This window comes from Balaenoptera borealis, assembly GCF_965194805.1.
Source record: "Balaenoptera borealis genome assembly, chromosome: 2".
Taxonomy (NCBI): domain Eukaryota; kingdom Metazoa; phylum Chordata; class Mammalia; order Artiodactyla; family Balaenopteridae; genus Balaenoptera; species Balaenoptera borealis.
This window is the reverse complement of record NC_138867.1, coordinates 164959184-164977329: the sequence shown is the minus strand read 5'-3', so window position 1 is coordinate 164977329 and position 18146 is coordinate 164959184. Positions and strand designations below refer to the sequence as shown.

General features: G+C 39.7%; 1 protein-coding gene across 4 annotated transcripts in view; it reads left to right on the top strand.

The window, feature by feature from the left end:
• Positions 1-18069, top strand: part of UIMC1 (ubiquitin interaction motif containing 1) — a 135310-nt gene extending 117241 nt beyond the window's left edge. For all 4 annotated transcript variants that reach the window (XM_082380531.1, XM_082380530.1, XM_082380528.1 and 1 more), the window contains 5 exons: positions 12207-12291; positions 14401-14572; positions 15909-15972; positions 17057-17099; positions 17618-18069. In XM_082380531.1, the coding sequence (XP_082236657.1) occupies positions 12207-12291; positions 14401-14572; positions 15909-15972; positions 17057-17099; positions 17618-17828 (575 nt within the window). In that variant the 3' untranslated portion in view covers positions 17829-18069. The remainder of the gene's footprint in view (positions 1-12206; positions 12292-14400; positions 14573-15908; positions 15973-17056; positions 17100-17617) is intronic.
• The last annotated feature ends 77 nt before the right edge of the window (positions 18070-18146 follow it).

Sequence of the window (18146 nt, the reverse complement as noted above, 5' to 3'; positions counted from 1 at the left end):
GATCATCTTTACTATCATGACTCTTAATTCTTTTTCAGGTAGGTTGAGTATTTCCTCTTCATTTATTTGGTCTCATAGGTTTTTACCTTATTCCTTCATCTGTAACATATTTTTTTGTTGTCTCTTTCTTTTTTATTTTTGATGGGCGTGGCTGTGTTCCTGTCTTGCTGGTTGTTTGGCCTGAGGCGTCCAGGACTGGAGTTTGCAGGCAGTTGGGTAGAGCCGGGTCTTGGTGCCGAGATGAGGAACTGCAGGAGACCTCACACCGATTAATATTCCCTGGGTTCTGAGGTTCTCTGTTAGTCCAGCAGTTGGACTTGGTGCTCCCACCGGAGAAGCTCAGGCCTGACCCCTGGCCTGGGAACCAGGATCCTGCAAGCCATGTGGCGCAGCAGGAAAAAAAAAAAAAGGCAACAAACAAAAAGGAGCAGAACAATAACAAAGAATAAAAAATAAAGTAAAACTAGAAAAATAAAAAATGTATTAGAAAAAGTAAAAATATAAATGAAACAACAATAACAAGGCATAACAGAACCACAACAGCAAAAAAAAAAAAAAAAAAAAGCCAGAAAAAGCCTTGGCATTGGGGGTGGGGGGGGTGCTTAGGCTCAGGACCTGTGCAGCCAGAAAAGGCCTTGGCGGGGGATACAGAGCCTAGGCTCAGGACCTGCACAACTGGAAAAGGCCCTGGGGGGTGGGGGGGACAGGGCTTAGGCCCAGTGTGGCCGGAGGGGGCCCCAGAGAGCAGAGGTTCAGGCCCGGGATCCCAGCAGGGTCACTGGGGCCTGAGCGGGCAGGGGAAATGCTGGCTGAGTTCCCCTCCGATACCCCGAGGGTCTCTCCCTGTCCCTGCTGTTCCCGTCGCATGAGTGGGCTCCTCCGGACACGGGAACCCCTCCCCTCCCCCAGCTGCCCCTCAGGAACGCCAGCCCCGTCCGACCTCCACTTCTACCCCCTCTCCCTACCACATCCTACCTGGTCACACAGGGGTTCCTCCCGTCCTCTTAGGTGTCCAGGGTCCCCCACCAGCACCTGGTAGGTGCCCTAGTTGTGAGGAGACGTGAACTCTGCGTCCTCTTACTCCACCATCTCGACTCCGCTGCCCATGGTCTCCTGTTCTAAACTATAATTTCTGGAAACTTCTATTTTGATTTGAGGCTTGATCAGATTCCGTTTAGATTTTTTTTTGACAAGACTAGTTCATAGGTGGTATTATATATTTCATACTGCATCAGATTGTGAGAAACATACTGTCTGGTTGTCTTTCTTTTATGATGTTAAGATTGACTAGTGGGATCAGCCTAATCCATCCATTAGAAAGCCCAGCTTTCAGCTAATAGTCATTGATGATCATTGCCCAGATCTGTTATTTGATTAGGGGTGTCTCTCAATATTAAAATAATTTTTTAAATTGTAAGAGTAGTCTATGCTCATTGAAAAAAATTTGCAACATAGAAAGATAATCATCCAAAAATAACCACCCCCCTAATTCCCCTACCCCAATTACAGTTAATATTTTGGTGTATTTCCTTTCAGTCTTTATTTTGAATTTCTGCATAGTATTTCATTCTGTATTTGAATACTGGGTTGTTTAAAATTTTCATTATTATAAATAATGCTTTGATAAAATATCTTTGTCTTATGATCTTGTCTAAATGCAGATGATTCCCTCAGAGTAGATTCCCAAATTTTAATTCATGGGTCAGAAAATATGAATTATTTAAAAATTCTATATATATATTGTCAGACTGCTTAAATAAAAATGCCAGCTGTTAAAGAAAAAGATTGTGCTATAAAATTATGCACAAGTATTAGTAGGAGCTAGACAAGTGACTGTTTTTCTAAGGTCTCTAAATTATTCAGTACCTCATAGATTAAGGAATTTTGTTCATAAAAATATAATGGTTGTATACCCTTTATTTCTATATCCTAAGTAGGAGTTTATGGTTTAAGGGTTTTTCTCAGTATTAATTCTTTCCTTGAAGTCTCAGGGTGGTGGAGGCACTGCCAAGCTTTTTTTTTTTTTTTTAATTTATTTATTTTTGGCTATGTTGGGTCTTTGTTGCTGAACGCGGGCTTTCTCTAGTTGCAGCGAGCAGGGGCTGCTCTTCATTGCAGTGCGTGGGCTTCTTATTGCTGTGGCTTCTCTTGTTGTGGAGCATGGGCTCTAGGCGCGCGGGCTTCAGTAGTTGCAGCAGGCGGGCTCAGTAGTTGTGGTGCACGGGCTTAGTTGCTCCACGGCATGTGGGATCTTCCCGGACCAGGGCTCGAACCTGTGTCCCCTGCATTGGGAGGCAGATTCTTAACCGCTGCGCCACCAGGGAAGCTCCAAGCATATTTTCATATGAGTACTTTTGCCTTCTATGGAAAAGTGTTGAGGAAACCAGGCTAACACTTCAAATGCAGGGGTCAGCTACAGCAGCAGTGAAGACTAAGGTCAAGAGCTCAACATTCAAGTGTACCTTCTTGAGAAAGCAAGCTTATCTCTAAACTTGAAAGGAAATTGCTACAACTTGAGCAGGGACAGGGCGCTTGTGTGGCTTCTCTGCAACAAAGAGGGCAGTTTGGTATTGTGGTACTGGCTTTGGAGTCTAACAGACTTGGAATCATATCTTAGCCCAGGTATTTACAGGATTGAAGCCTCTGAGCCTTTATTTGTTCATCTGTTTATTGGACCTAGTGATGCCTGCGTTTTTTAGGGTTGCTTATACTTAGGAAGTATCAACATAGTCATTAGGATTTTTTAGTTAAAAGCTATCACTAGTAGAATAAGGTTATTAAGTCTAGTACCTGAGAGAATAAGAATTTGTTTATTGAATGGAATGAGGCATATAGGGTCTTTTTATTTCAAGAGTATTTCAAATCAAGCTGAAGGGACATTTTCATCTAAGTTATAAAAATATTCTATTCTTAAAGCCAAGAAAACATTCCACCGAACTTGTGAATAAGAAACTACAAATTGATTCATTAAATATACACTTAAGGGCTTCCCTGGTTGCTCAGTGGTTGGGAATCCGCCTGCCAGTGCAGGGGACATGGGTTCGAGCCCTGGTCCGGGAAGATCCTACATGCTGCGGAGCAACTAAGCCTGTGTGCCACAACTACTGAGCCTGAGCTCTGGAGCCCACGAGCCACAACTGGAGCCTGTGCGCCATAACTGCTGAAGCCCACACGCCCTAGAGCCCGTGCTCCGCCCCAAGAGAAGCCACCACAATCAGAAGACCATGCACCGCAAGGAAGCCCCCACTTGCCACAACTAGAGAAAGCCCACACGCAGCAACGAAGGCCCAATGCAGCCAAAAATAAATAAATTAAAAATAATAATAATAAAAATTATTTTAAAAATATACATTTATATCGAGTGTCAATTTTATGCCAGGAATATGGAATACTGAAGTGATTAAGAAACAGTATGCTGGGGGAAATAAATAGGTAAAGCAATAATTAAAATGTTGTGTGAGAAATACTGTGATGTATGCATGTAGGGTCTTGTTCAGTTGTAGAGATTGGGGCCTTCTTGGATCCGGGAAGGCTTCCTGGCTACTGCCAACTGGTAATGGTGGGCCTAAGTTATTCTTGGATCAGTATGGTAGACAGACTAGAGGGATTGAGATTAGATAGAAATAAGGAGACAAGTAATGAAGCAGTGTCATGGGAGTGGACAGATTTGAGAATCTTCTGGTGAAAGAATCAATCAAACTTTGTGACTGAGGGTCGGGATGAATAAAGGCAACTTTGACTTAGGTTTTTGCCTAAGCCCACTTAGCACTTACAATTCAGTGGGGGAAAATATGTCTTTTCAAGAAATGGTGCTGGGACCACTTAATATCCACATGCAAAAGAAGAAATTGAACACCTACCTCACACCATATACAAAAAATGTATTGAAGACGTAAATGTAAGTACTAAAACTATAAAACTCCCTTAGGGGTAATTTTTTTTTTTTTAACAATTCCTTTTTGAATTTTATTTATTTATTTATTTGGCCACACCGTGCAGCATGTGGGATCTTAGTTTCCTGACCCAGGATCGAAGCCGCATCCCTTGCATTGGAAGCAGAGAGTATTAACTGCTGGACTGCCAGGGAAGTCCCTAGGGGTAAATTTTCATGACCTTAGATTTGGCAGTGGATTCTTAGATATGGCACCAAAAGCACAAGCAACAAAAGAAAAAAATAGTTAAATTGGACTCCATCAGAATTTAAACTGTTGTGCATCAAAGAACACTATCGAGAAAGTGAAAAGAAAACCTGCAGAATGGGAGAAAGTATTTATAAATCATATATCTGATAAAAGTCTAGATTTCAGAACATATACAAAATTCTTACCACTCAACAACAAAAAGGACTCAGTTAAATCAAAACACTTGCATAGACATTTTCCCTAAGAATATATACAAATTGCCAGCAAGCACATGAAAAGATGATCAACATAGTTAATCATTAAGGAAATGTGAGTCAAAACTATGAGATACTACTTCATCCCCACTAGAATGGCTATTAAAAAAATGAAAATAAATGTTGGTAAAAATGTGGAGAAATTGGAACCCGGGTACACTGTTGGTGGGAATGTAAAATGGTGCAGCTGCTATGAGAAAAAAAGGAATGAAGTACTGTTACATGCTACGATATAGATGAAAACATATGTTAAGTGAAAGAAGTCAGTCACAAAAGCCCACATATCGTATGATTCCATTTATAAGACACGCCCAGAATAGGCAAATACATAGAGACAAAAAGCAGATTAGTGGTTGCCTAGGGCTGGGATCCTGGAGGGGAAAGGAGAATGACTGCTAATGGGAACCGGTTTCTTTTTTAGTTAATGAAAATGTTATAAAATTGGTAGTGGTGATAGTTGCACAACTCTGTGAATATACTAAGAATAAACTAAGAGCCATGAACTGTAATTCAGTGAATTATATAATATGTAACTTTATCTCAATAAAGGTATTATATTGAAACAAAAAAGAATAGTGACAGCAGAGTCAGGATGGATATTGAAAGTTTGAAGATAGCAGAGAAGATGTGAAACAATCTCTGGGAGAGTAGAATAACAATAAACAATAAACTGACTGTGGAGACATATTAGGATTGCTAGGCTGTATTGAGGGGCCACTTGAGGTTTTTGGTCTTAAATATAATGTGAGCACCGTCAGCACTATTGTGCTGCTTAGGTAGGGACACATAATAGATGGAGAATTGGATTTAACCAAAATTGGAGTTTGCTAGGGAGTACAATAGAAATTAGAAATAAGTTGAGAAAATATTCAGGGGAATGGTTGGTAGAATAACCTTGAGATCTAAGTTAAGTAAGAAGGAAAGTGAGGACATGACAGGATGATGGACAGTGAAAAGGTGATAGCCTGGAATTAGACATCCTAGTGGGGCTGAAGGATTATTGGAGTTAGGGTATTAGAAGGAGTGAGTTGGAAAAGATAGGTGGTGGTGATCTTGGAAGTGGCATGATTATTATTGACAAGCTCAGTCAGGGTTCCTCATTGGAACCACAGAACACAGAAAATGAATCGAATGTTTTCCTTACTTCTCCCAAGGATGGTACATAACTGGTTGGTACTATTCTAGATGCAGAGGACAGAGGTTAATGTATTACATACAATGGATGCCTGAGGACATTAGGCTTACTTCTCTCTCAGAAATCCCACTTGAGAAAGGCTGAGATGGTATGATCCATGGGAGCTGATAGCCAAAAGGTAAAGGAAGTGAGAGGACAGATAATGAATCACAGCTTAGGTTGAACTACAGAAACTGCAACTTTCATATTCTTCAGTCTAATATGTACGTATTAAAATCACCAAGAATGATGGCAAGACTGGCAAAAAGAAAGACAGTGAGTGATATGTTAAAATTTTCAACGAATGGCCAGGAAAGGGGGTGGGGTGGGTGACCAGGAGGATAGTAGATGACTTCTTCAAGGTGGAGTAGCAGGCGTAGCAGAATGGTTTGTGCTTCAAACTAGGTTTTCCAGTAGTCTGGAAGCAACAACGAGGAGTAAGAGGATACTTACCCCACCTCCAGGTCAGTGGTATTGTGTTGTAAGGAAGAAGAAACAGCCAGTACCTGAGAAGGTACAAGGAGAAGCAGTACGCTCAGAGGACAGCCATCTTTCAGTTCGAGCAAGAAGATGAAGAGAACTTCCACAGAGAGGGTTAAGAATGTCGAGGATTTTTTGGATCACTGACCCAAATTCCAGAGGGCAGAGTCATTTTGAGAGCAGGAGTGGGAGACTGAGTCATATTAGAAAAGTGCTCCCAGATGACGGATTAGAGTCGTGGGATGAGAATCTAGGTGGTGAGAGAAGCTATGGGAAGCTTGAATTTCTTGGGGGTGTCCAAGGTAAACAGATTTAAGGGAAGATAGAATTAGTCCTGTTTATCTCCGCAGTGCTAGTCAGTGGAACTGTCTGCAGTGACAGAAATGTTCTTTATTAATAGACTCAAACATGGTAGCCACTAGTCACATGTGGCTATTGAACGCTTGAAATGTATAACTTATGTGATGAAGAGCTGAATTTTAAATTACATTTAGGGGGCTTCTCTGGTGGTGCAGTGGTTAAGAATCCACCTGCCAATGCAGGGGACATGGGTTCGAGCCCTAGTCCGGGAAGATCCCACGTGCCACGGAGCAACTAAGCCTGTGCACCACAACTACTGAGCCTGCACTCTAGAACCCGTGAGCCACAACTACTGAAGCCTGTGCACCTAGAGCCCATGCTCCGCAACAAGAGAAGCCACCGCAATGAGAAGCCCGTGCACCGCAATGAAGGGTAGCCCCCACTCATCACAAGTAGAGAAAGCCTGCGTGCAGCAACGAAGACCCAATGCAGCCAAAAATAAAATAAATTTATTAAAAAAAAGAAAAATAAATAAATTATATTTACTTCTAATTAAGTTTTAAATTTAAATAGCCACATGTCTCAGAATGGTAGATAATGGTTAGTTCTATTGATAGCCTTTTTGTTGGGACTACTCTCGTAGGGAAGGCTGGCAGCATTGAGGCAGGCAACATGCAGGTGGAGCAGGCCTTCCCTTTTTCCTCTAACATCCCACTGAGAAAGTGCTAAGTTGGAGGATTGGCGGTCTTAGCAGGAACATGAACAACTCTGTGGCCTCCCATTATTTTCTGCTGATGTGGTTTTGAGGTTGAAGGAGACAAACTGAGAGTAACTACTGTCATTCTGCCAAATCTCTCTTCTTTGTATATATAATTTTCATTTAACTCAGGGAGCCATTGTCTTCACTGTTTATAGTTCAAGGCCATATGTTTTTATTTTTGATTGCTTGTCTACTTAGGGTTTTGGAAATAAGTGTGCTGATGTTTACATAGTATTGGTAATTGTTCTGTAATGCTTTGGTTATTTACTTGTTCATTTTGTTTGTACAAATTAGTATGGGAACCACTTAAGACTAAGACCTAACGCAAATTACAGACAGGCTGGTAGGTGTGTTCTAAAGATGGGCCTAAATCTTTGGCTAAGACTAAGAAATAAATTTGGAAGACTAATAATGAGAATTATGTAATAATAAACAACGAATGATAATCTGAGTGCTTTCTGTGGGCTGAACACTCTTACAACTTATTTGGATTATTTGATGTGATCCTTACCAAAACCCATAAAGATAGATGCTATTATCATGTCATTTTGTGGGTAAGTCACCTGATACTCAGAGAGCTTAATTAACTTGCCTAAGGGAACACAGCTAGTCGAGTCCTAGCTTGGAGACCATTTTGTCCAACTCTAAAGTTGGTGCACATTATTCCACTGTGTGCCACTGCTTCTTTGTATCTTAACAGTGCCAAGCCAAGTCTGAAGCGCAGTTCCTTAGGGCGTTTTCCATCCAGTGGTATATAAAGGCCTGAGTTAATGGTCGTAGGTTTATAGGTGGCTCTCTCAGCTCTCAGTCATGTTCCTCCTTTCTGTTCTGCATACCTTGCCCAGGTAGTTGCTTTCCTGGTAGTTGTCTTCAGACTCCATCGTTCCCTTTTGAAATCTTTGGCTGTTGTCACCAGCAACTAAGTTTTTGGATTTAAGTTTCATACTAAATTCTCTGCCTGCAGCTTAGTTAAAATGGCTCTCTCAACACTTATAAATCAGAGTAGCAGACTCCTTTAGAGCAACTTACACCTTTCTTCTTTGTAGGGGCAGTAGTTTTTAAAGGAAAAATGTAGCAGTAAGGGCCAGTCCGGTCTGCTCTGATGATAACATTTAATAATAGAATTAGCATGTAAGTCTCAGCCATCTGCCAAGTCTCTTTTCCACCTGCCCACTTACCACTTATCACTTCCTCTTTTCCCTCTTACCCTCTTTTTCTCTTTCCCTTTACCCTCTCATTTCCCAGGAGAGCAGCCTACTCGTATAGAAGAACATATATTTCTTTAAAGTAAAGCTCATATTGCATTTCTGGTGCCATATTTCTTTGTTATTTTAGCTTTGTGATCTTGGTCCATTTATTTCATCATCTATAAAAGAGAGCTAGCGATATATGCCTTGCAGGACCGTTGTAAGAATTAGAGATTATGTTTTTTAAGTCCCTGGCACAGAGAAGATTCTCATAAAACAAGAGCCCCTCTTTCCTGTGAATCCATTGCTATGATTTAAATTGACAAGTATTTATTAGCATCTAGTCTGTGCTAGACTCTGCTGGGGATGGTGAAGAGATCAAGACAAAACCCAGAATCTCTGAATTCAGAAGGTTGTGTGATGTAGAAAGGAGACTGACATATAAACAAGTAACAGAAATGTGCTAGGTGCAGAGGTATATATAAAGTGCTATAAGCAATTAATTCCTTTTCCAGCCCTGTCTGTGGAGTGGTTTCCAAGTATTTCTTTTGGGAAAAATACTTGGTAGTCAAGATGAGTAATAAATAGAAAGAGAGAGAGAGGGAAAAAAAAAACAACCCTTAGAGGTTTCTGTAATCAGAGATGCAAACATTTTAAGAATTGATTTCAGCAAGGCACTTGATAAAATCTCTCATAAAGTCCTTGTACATAAGATGGAGAAATGTGGGCTGGCTGATAGAATAGGAGGTGGATTTTGAAGGTGGTTATACAACTATGTCCAGGATGTTTTTCTCCTGCAGTACTTTATTTTTATTTATAAAATCTCTGGGTTGGAGGGAACCTTAGAAATAGATCATCTACTCTAACTTGTGCCTAAGACCTTGCTGTAACCTGATCTCTTTTTCTCCCTTTGAATTTTTTTTTTCATACCTGTGATTCATGTATTTTGTAACTGGAAGTTTGTGCTTCTTAATCTCCCTCACCTCTCTCTCTCCTCCCCCCACAGCCCCCACCCCCCACCTCCCTGGCAACTACCTGTTTGTTCTCTGTATTTACAACTCTGTTTCTGTTTTGTTATGTTTGTTCATTTGTTTCGCTTTTTATATTCCACATATAAGTGAAATCATATAGTATTTGTCTTTGTCTGACTTACTTCACTTCGTATAATACCCTCTAGGTCCATCTATGTTGTTGCAAATGGCAAGATTTCTTTTTTTTTTATGCCTGAGTAATATTCCATTGTGTGTGTGTGTGTGTGTGTGTGTGTGTGTATCTATCTATCTATCTATCTATCTATCTATCTATCTCACCTCTTCTTTATCCATTCATCTGTTGATGGATACTTAGGTTGCTTCCATATCTTGGCTATTGTAAATAATGCTGCAATGAACTTGTGGTGCATATATCTTTTCGAATTAGCATTTTTATTTTCTTCAGGTAAATACTAGCCCTTTTAATTTTTAATTCAATAGTACAGAAAACTATATAGTGAAAAACATGCCTGCCTCCTCTTCCAGTCCCCAGGTGTCCCTGTCATCCTCCCTAGAGATAAGACACTATTAATAGTTGCTTCTGTGTATGATCATGTTTTATTATATGTATCTCTTTACACCTTGTATTATAGTTATTTGAATGTATGTGCTGTCTCCCTTAGTAAATTGTAAGCTCCTTAAGAGCAAGAACCATGCCTCGTAATTTCCTGTATCTCCCCAAACTCACACATTGAAGATTCTCAATAAATATTTGCTTGATTAAGTATTTAAAGGAAATTTGGACTAGGGGAAGACAGGCTTCTCTGGTAACATGCCACAGTTTTCTGTGTCCTTGGCCGTATCATTAACAGTCATTTTTCCCCAGTGACTTGGATGAACATAATAGAAAGCATGCTTGTCATATATGCAGATGACACAAACCTGGAAGAGAGAGCTGATAACATCAGATGACAGAATCAAGACTTCAGATGATCTCAACTGACTGGAATGTTCAACTGAAAAGAATAGGGATAAATATAAAGTCCTGTTAAAGCGGAAACATACCCAACAACTTAGTTACCCAAGTAAAGAATTAGGAGACCTGTCTTGATAACATTTTTGAAGATGATTTGGGAGGATAGGGGATAGATCTTAATTGCCTTTACGCTCAATTTAAGCCAGTAGAATACCAGGATTGTCAATAAAGTAAACACAGCCTTGGCTGAATTAGTAGAATATGAGTCCAGACAAAGCAGCTTGTGGTTCTTGTGTTCTCTTTACTGGTCAGACTGCTTGTTGGAATATTGGGTCCATTTTGGGGTGCCACACATAAAAGACTGATAAATTGGGGTGTATGTAGAGGAGGTTAACTAGGAAGGTAAAACATGGGTATAGGAATCAGACAGATCTAGACTCTGTTCTGGGTTCTTCTTACTAGTTGTGATAGCTTGGCAAAGTCAGTTCCTCTGAGTTTGTTTTCATATGTTTAAAATAGGGCAGAATAATAATACCAATCTCCAGAGGATCATTAAAAGGATTAGAGCTACCCTAGGCCCTCAAAGGTTCTGCAGTCCAAGTCTTATTAGTGATTGGTTTAATGACTAGATATAGTACCTTTTTTGAAGGTGGTTACATTTTAGTGGGTCAGACATCTGAGTAAAACCAAGATTGTAATGCAGCTTGTTAAGTGTTCAAAGAGCTGACTTGTGGAAAAGGGGGTAAACTTACTCATACAGCCCCCAGTAAATGCAGATTAAGCCAGAATTGTTGTGTAGCAGTAGAATGGGTTTCCCTAGGAGGAAGTGACTTCTCCTCAGTGAATGGATATAGTCGAGACTGTATAATCACTTGTCAGGGATGCTTATAGAGGCATTTATATGAGTGGGAGGTTGGACTAGAAGGATAGGTAAACTATGGCCAGCCAGGAGTCAAATGTAGTCAGACATCTGATTTTATAAAGTTTTATTGGAACATACCACATCCAGTTATTTATAATGTTGTCTATGGCTGCCTTCCTGCTATAATTCAGAGTTGAGTAGTTATGACAGAGACCCTATCGCCTTCCAAGCCTAAAATATTTACTGTCTGGTCCTGTACAGAGAAATTTTGCTAACCCCTGGTCTAGGTAAATGCTTCACAACCTAAATTATTTTGTGGACTGATAAGCTTTCTAAATTCTCTGTCATGGGGATGTCAAGTGTCAGGAGGGACAAAGGCAATATTTGAAGTGAGATGGTCACAGTTCTTCTTGTTAACTCCAAGGAATGAAGACTGGAAAACCGTTGGTTAATTAACTTCCAAGACGCTTTAAGAGAGTATGATTTTATAAACAGACAGCTTTTGCTATGAGAAAAGTATTTGTATGCCACTTGGGCTAAAGTTGTATATACCCACTAGAATTAGGAGGTGGTCCTAGTGTAGTGGAAAAGACTGGTTGTGTTAACTGTTCTGAGCTCTCATTTTCTCACTTGTAAATGGAACACTTTTCAGAGTTTTGTAAAGATTGGAGCTAATGTGGGCACTCAGATGTAGCTGTCATTGCTATATATCATAAAGCATCTTACTGGAGTATATGTGTCACAAAGACAGAGTTTTCAATGGGAAAGTATAAATCCTTCCCCCTAGTGCTGCAAGTTAGGATAGTACACAAAAACCTTTCTTGGTGTGGACTAGATCTTTAGAGCTAATGGCAAATAGAGGAAAAATAGATCTCATTAGCAAATATGGGACTATCTTGCTGCTGGCAGTTTCAGTCCATATTACGCAAGTAATATTCTCTGTACTAGAAAGGCACAGATTTCCCAGACAGTCACCTCTCCCAGTGGAATAGGATTTTAAACTTTTCTTCTTCAAGTACATTTTGTCTTTTATATTTAGAGTCTACTGCCAACTAACAGTTTTTCTTTTTTTGTTTTGTTTCTTCTTTTTTTGTTGAAAGTGTTGACTCAGAGACAAAAAGAGGCTAAGAGAAAGAGCAAGAGTGACAGTGGGACAGCTGCTCAGATTTCCCTAGACATTGACAAGTAAGTAGGTATACTGTGTTTATGGAGCTCTTGCTTATTAACACATACCATCACTTAGACCGAATAAGAGACCAATTTCTCTCGTACCCTGGGTTTCTTTGGCCTGGCAATCACTTTGTTGCTTTAATGCCTGTATTTCTTTTTCGTATTCCCAGTTTATGTCAGCATAGGTGGGTGGCCTCTGCATCCCTTTTTGTTACTCTGAAAAGACCCTGCCACCCACTCCACTTCCACATTGCTCTTAGCTTTCTGTTTTCTTTGAATTTGCATATTGGTGTTTGGTGCTTTGGGGAAGCAGTGAGCTATTTTGCAATGTAATGGTGCAGAAGTTGAGTTGCAAGAAGTTGGGCAATATTGAAGACTTCCTTGGGTTGTGGGTTGCAGCTTGACTAAGAAAACACATTCATTACAAAGGGAGGCAGGGGCAAGGGGTGGGTCAGGTATAAGTGCTGTCTCCTGAAAGTAAAGACATCACCAACAATACATTAGAGCAGTTAGTCATTAGAAACATTTATCTTTGAAACATAGATCTTATCGTAGACCCTAAATTTCATGGCTGCCTTCCCTAATCCAGTTGAGCAGAGCTCCACCTGCTCCTTTTGGAATCCTGCTGTCATGCAGTCATTTTTCTAGGACTGTATTCATCACACTATTGCAGAATTTTTTTCCTTTCGTTTTTGACATTTCTGTCTCCGTGGCTAGTCTGTGAGCTACTTGAAGGCAGATACTTGCCTTCATTCATGTTTATATCCCCGGCATCTAATAAAATATGTGTGAGACAGCAATAACAATAATACCTGTTTGTTGAGCTCTTAATATTTTGTGCCAGCTGCTGTGCTGGGTGCTTTATTTACTTTGTAACTATCACAATAGCTGATAAGGTAGTATTCTTTCTTTTTTAAAAATAGATATAGAAACCGAAGAGAAATTATACGTAACTGGTTAAGATCATGTGGCCAGAATTGGCAAAGTCTACCTGACTCAAAAACTTATGCTTCTTTTACAGTGCTGCTGTCTCTCATGTAGTAGGGGCTTAATAAATGCTTTTTACATTAATTAATAAACCTTGAAAGGTACACTAGTCTAGCTTTTCTCATAAGTCAGAGTTTTACTTGTATTCTCTCTAATGATTAATTACTTGAGAGACTTATTTCTCCTATTTTAAAGACCCCCTCCAGAGAAATTTTTCCTTAAAGGCAATCTAAATCTTTCTGTAGTAACCGAATAGCAACGGCCAGAAGGAGAAGCTTTGGAAAGTTTTCTTTAGCTTCTTAAAACTAAGATGATTTTATGAGTCAGGCAGACCTGGCTTCTGACAGTTATTAGCTATAGGACTTGGAGGAGAATAGTACCTTCCTAATAGAGCCCACCAATTAATTGAGAAATTGTGTTTAAAGGGCCTTGCACCAGTTCCCACCACAGAGAAAATACTTCATAAATGTTCATTTTCTTCCTTTGTCTCCAGTGATTCCATTTTTACTGATGCCTAATAAACCTTACCTCAGGGACACAATTTCCTCTCTTTCCACAAACTCTATGATTATAAAAAGATAAAAATAACTGTATATATGAAGTTATGCAAAAGCCTTTGGCAGAACCACATGGTTTAGTAACTTCCTAGTGGGTGTTGCAGGTTGTAGAATTAAGGAAGTCAGCATATAGACAGACTTGATCTACTAATCAGACAAGTTCATCTACCATGGTAAAAATGTCATTTTGATTCAATGCTCTTGGTGTTCCCTTTTCTGTCTAAATTTTAACTTCCCTTTGAAGAAAATGATTACACTTAATTTGAGAAGAGTTTGACTGAAGTCTGGAGAGCAATTAGCATTGTTTGAGATAGTTAGAAGAGCTGATTTCATTATCATCCCACTGCCACAACAGCAGGGTAAGAGAAACAGCCAGGGAAAACCACTAATCACTCAGTCCTTTTGATTGGCATTGGGTTAGTTTTATTGGCGATCCTGCTGAGCAAATCTGCTTTGGTTGACATGTCTTCTTCACGGAATAACTTCAACACATAAAAACACAATTTGAGACGTATCTAGGAGCACAGAGGCAAAAGCAAATCTTAAAACTGCCTTTTCTCTCTTTCTTCTGATTGGCTAGGAATGAGAAGTGTTATCTCTGTAAATCCCTAGTCCCATTCAGAGAGTATCAGTGTCATGTAGAGTCCTGTCTCCAGCTTGCAAGAGGTGACCAAGGAGATGGGCCTGAAGAGAGTGATAGAGTATGCTCAGCTGTGGAGGGGAAGCGTCCACAACGGCTGAGGAACCCAAAGGTATGTGTGGAGTGTTTTAGGAAAGGTTACCTAACCCTCCACAGTTCTGTTCTGGGCTTTTTTCCTCCCTCCTTCCTTCTTCTGTTTATCTTGAAACAGGATTTGTGCTTTTTTAAATTATTTTTTCTTTTAATTAAAAAGTAATATATACTCATTGTAGAAAATATGGGAAGTTCAAAAAAAAGTATGAAGAATCGGGAAATTATCATCCATAAGTTAGTTACTCAAAGATGACATCTTCTAGTATTTTGGCCTATTTTTTTCTAGTCTTTTTTTAATGCATTTTAATGTAATTGACACCATACTATATATGTACATATATACATATGTGTACATATGTATACTTGTATATGCATATGTATATATACACCATACTATATATGTACATATATACATATGTGTACATATGTATACTTGTATGGGCATATGTATATATACACTTACCATTGTAACATAAACACCTTCCTGGGTTTATTTTTAAGCTGTTTTTTAAATTACTCTTAATGTTTGTATCACACAGTCAGTTAACCATTCTCATATTATTGGACATTCACATTGTTTCCAGTTCTTCTGTATTATAATTACTTTCCAGAAAGTATATCCAGTTGTATACCCACTGCCAGGAACATACAGTCAACTCAACTCTGTTGAACACCTCATGTGCCTAGCCTTATTCGGAAACTGTAGGATCTGGTCCTGGTCACTGGGAAGATGTGCTTTCTGGGCTTTGTGATTAGAGATCAGGAAGAGCATGTCTTGGCTTAGAGATCAAAGATAAAGCAGCAGCTCCATATCCTAGGCTTACTGACATAGCAATCACTGAACACTAAGATGGAGAAGCCATTATCTGTCATGATGAAAAAAAAATATGAAGAAAAGTATGAAGAATCAGGGGAAATTATCTTTTCCTTATATGAATGGGGTGATGTTTAGGTGGTAATTTGGAGTTAGGGCTTACGGGTATGTGCTTATACCATAGAGCTAGTTTTTTCTCTGTCATCGCTGCCTCTAGAAGCTAACTTGAAGCTGTTATTTTCTATTTTAAATCTCTCCAAATCTATCATAGGTCAAAGGTTACTGTTCTCTAATATGATCTTGGTGGAATAATTTGCCTTGACTCTGGTATCCATTCTTAGATATATTCTTGGCATAAAGATGTATTCTTTTAATCATATTTGCTTTTTTACTGTATACCCTCATTTATTAGAAAGCAAAAGACTTCCCTACAGCTGTGCCCCTACACCTCTTCTCTCCTGGAGATAGGTGTGATCTGGGCTAAGGAAGTTGTATTTTAGACTCTCTGTATAACCCTTTCATCTATTTTTCTCTGTCACAGGAAAAAGGCTTCAAGGAAGGCCGACTCCTCAGTCTCTTGGAACAGTCTGAGTACAAGACCACAGGTGAGGATCTCAGGACCAGTTTTCTGAGCTTCTGTCTGAGGCCATCTAGTAAAAATAGCCACTACCAACTCCCCTGACTTTTTGCTAGAGTTATGTGGGTGCACATTTGACCCAGTCAGCCAGCCTTTGAGAATTGGTCTAGATCATCTCTCCTTAAGGAAGATGAAATACTCTGTCTTATTTATCATGTGTTTTGTTTCAGCCTCTATAAAGCTTGAACTTTCTACTGCCTTTTGAACTGGGGAAAACACATTTCCAAATCAGAGGGGAATGTGGTACAAGCCCTAAGTACCTCCTAAAGGAATAGGCATTGAAAACTAGTCATTACTGTCCTCTCCTAATGTTTTGTGCATCATTCATGTTACCTTTAGCATAGTGTCTCAACCTATGCTCCTGAGGGACTGTAGGAAGTAATTCTGTCTCTGTGCCTAATACTTAAGGAGGAGTAGAGTGGATTGTTTAAGAGCATTGCATAGAGTTAGTAATACCAACTTCATAGATTGAAAGGATTATATCTAGTAAAGCTCCACACATATTCCCTGACGTACGTAGGCTCTTGATAAATGTTAGCTGCTATTATTACTGTTGTTGTTGTTAATAGTTGCTATTGTTAAAATTTACTAGATGTAGGTGGAAGAGGAACTTTTTGCTTAGGTCTGGTGAGATTTGCTTCCTATCTAGTTCTAATAGTTCATTCCCAACAAGCAAATGTGTTGTGCCTTCTGATGACTATAAAAAGGCAACCTCTCTGAGCCCCATAGCCTGCTGCCTTTAGGTCAGCAGGTTGTGAATCTCTTCAGGTAGCAGATTTCCCTTGGCAACTCCTTGTTGCTCAAGTCCAGATTTGAAGTAGATTTATTCAGTGGTTATTCATTCAAAAGTGTTCACCTCTGTACTTTTGCAGCTAAGCCTGTTGGATGCTAATGCTCACTCACATTCCATTGGTCTGGGGATTGGGGATCTGAGCTACCTGGGTAAGCCTGATGAAGAGCAGTGCCCAGGACATAGGAAGCACACGATCAGTGAAAAGTGTTATGATTACAACACCACTAACAACATTATTACTTTTTCTGTCCTATCACAGATGCGGAGATAAAGACCAAGTTTTCAGAAACAGGAGCCTTCAGGTGAATTGGGGTGTGCATTGAAGTGTGGCTGTCATCAGTTCTAGAAAAGTACAGCCCTGGTCCTGTGTTCTGTGTATAGTGTGATATTCAAGCTGTTGAAGTAGAAAACTGTGGAACTGTGTGACTGCTCTCTGTATAACTCTGTGCCTGCCATATATCTGGGCTGAGAATTGGATAACTACCTCAGTTCATTCATGGTGTCAAAACAAGCAGAGGAAAAGCTGTCTTACTCCTCTTTGCCTCTTTATCCCCACCCAACCCTCGTCTTCTGACTTAAAATTCAAGCACCTTGGGGATTTGGGTCTGAATCCTCATTTCCTTACTGCCCAACTGTGTGGCTTTGGGTATATGATTTACCCAGTGTCCTCATCTGTGAAAGGGAAATGATAGTACTTATCTGATTGGATTATTCCAAAGATTACATGAACTAATAGTATATGTAAATACCCCTGGTACACATACTTAGTGCTTATTAGTAGGTGTATATTGAATTCTGATTTTTTTCTCCTTCTCTCTAGGGTGCCTTCACCAGGGGTAGAAGAGGCAGGTTGCAGCAGAGAGATGCAGAGTTCCCCTGCACATCTCGACTTAAATGAGTCTCCCATCAAGTCTTTTGTTTCCATTTCAGAAACCACAGATTGCTTAGTGGACTTTAAAAAGCAGCTTACTGTCCGGTCAAGTAGCCGGACACGGACCAAAGCAGGCAGAGGAAGAAGGAGGAAATCCTGAATTTCTAGGGTCCAAAGGTTGACAAAACCATTAACAATAGGGGTGGGCCATGTTCATTAAGCCTTAGTGGTCTCCAGTTCATTGTTATGCAAGTTTTGGCCCTGCAGTTTCTACCACCAGCACCCATTCAGTGTTCTGGTTTTTATGTTTTCTATGAGCTATACAGACAACTGTGTGTAGTGTTCTGTTTTATAACAGTCTGTTTGAATTCACTTATGGTTAAAAAGAAAATTTAAATATATTTATCTATGTTTGTATGAAATCTTATTTCAATAAGATGGAGATTTTCCTTTTTTTCTCTGGGCTTAGGGGAGGGAT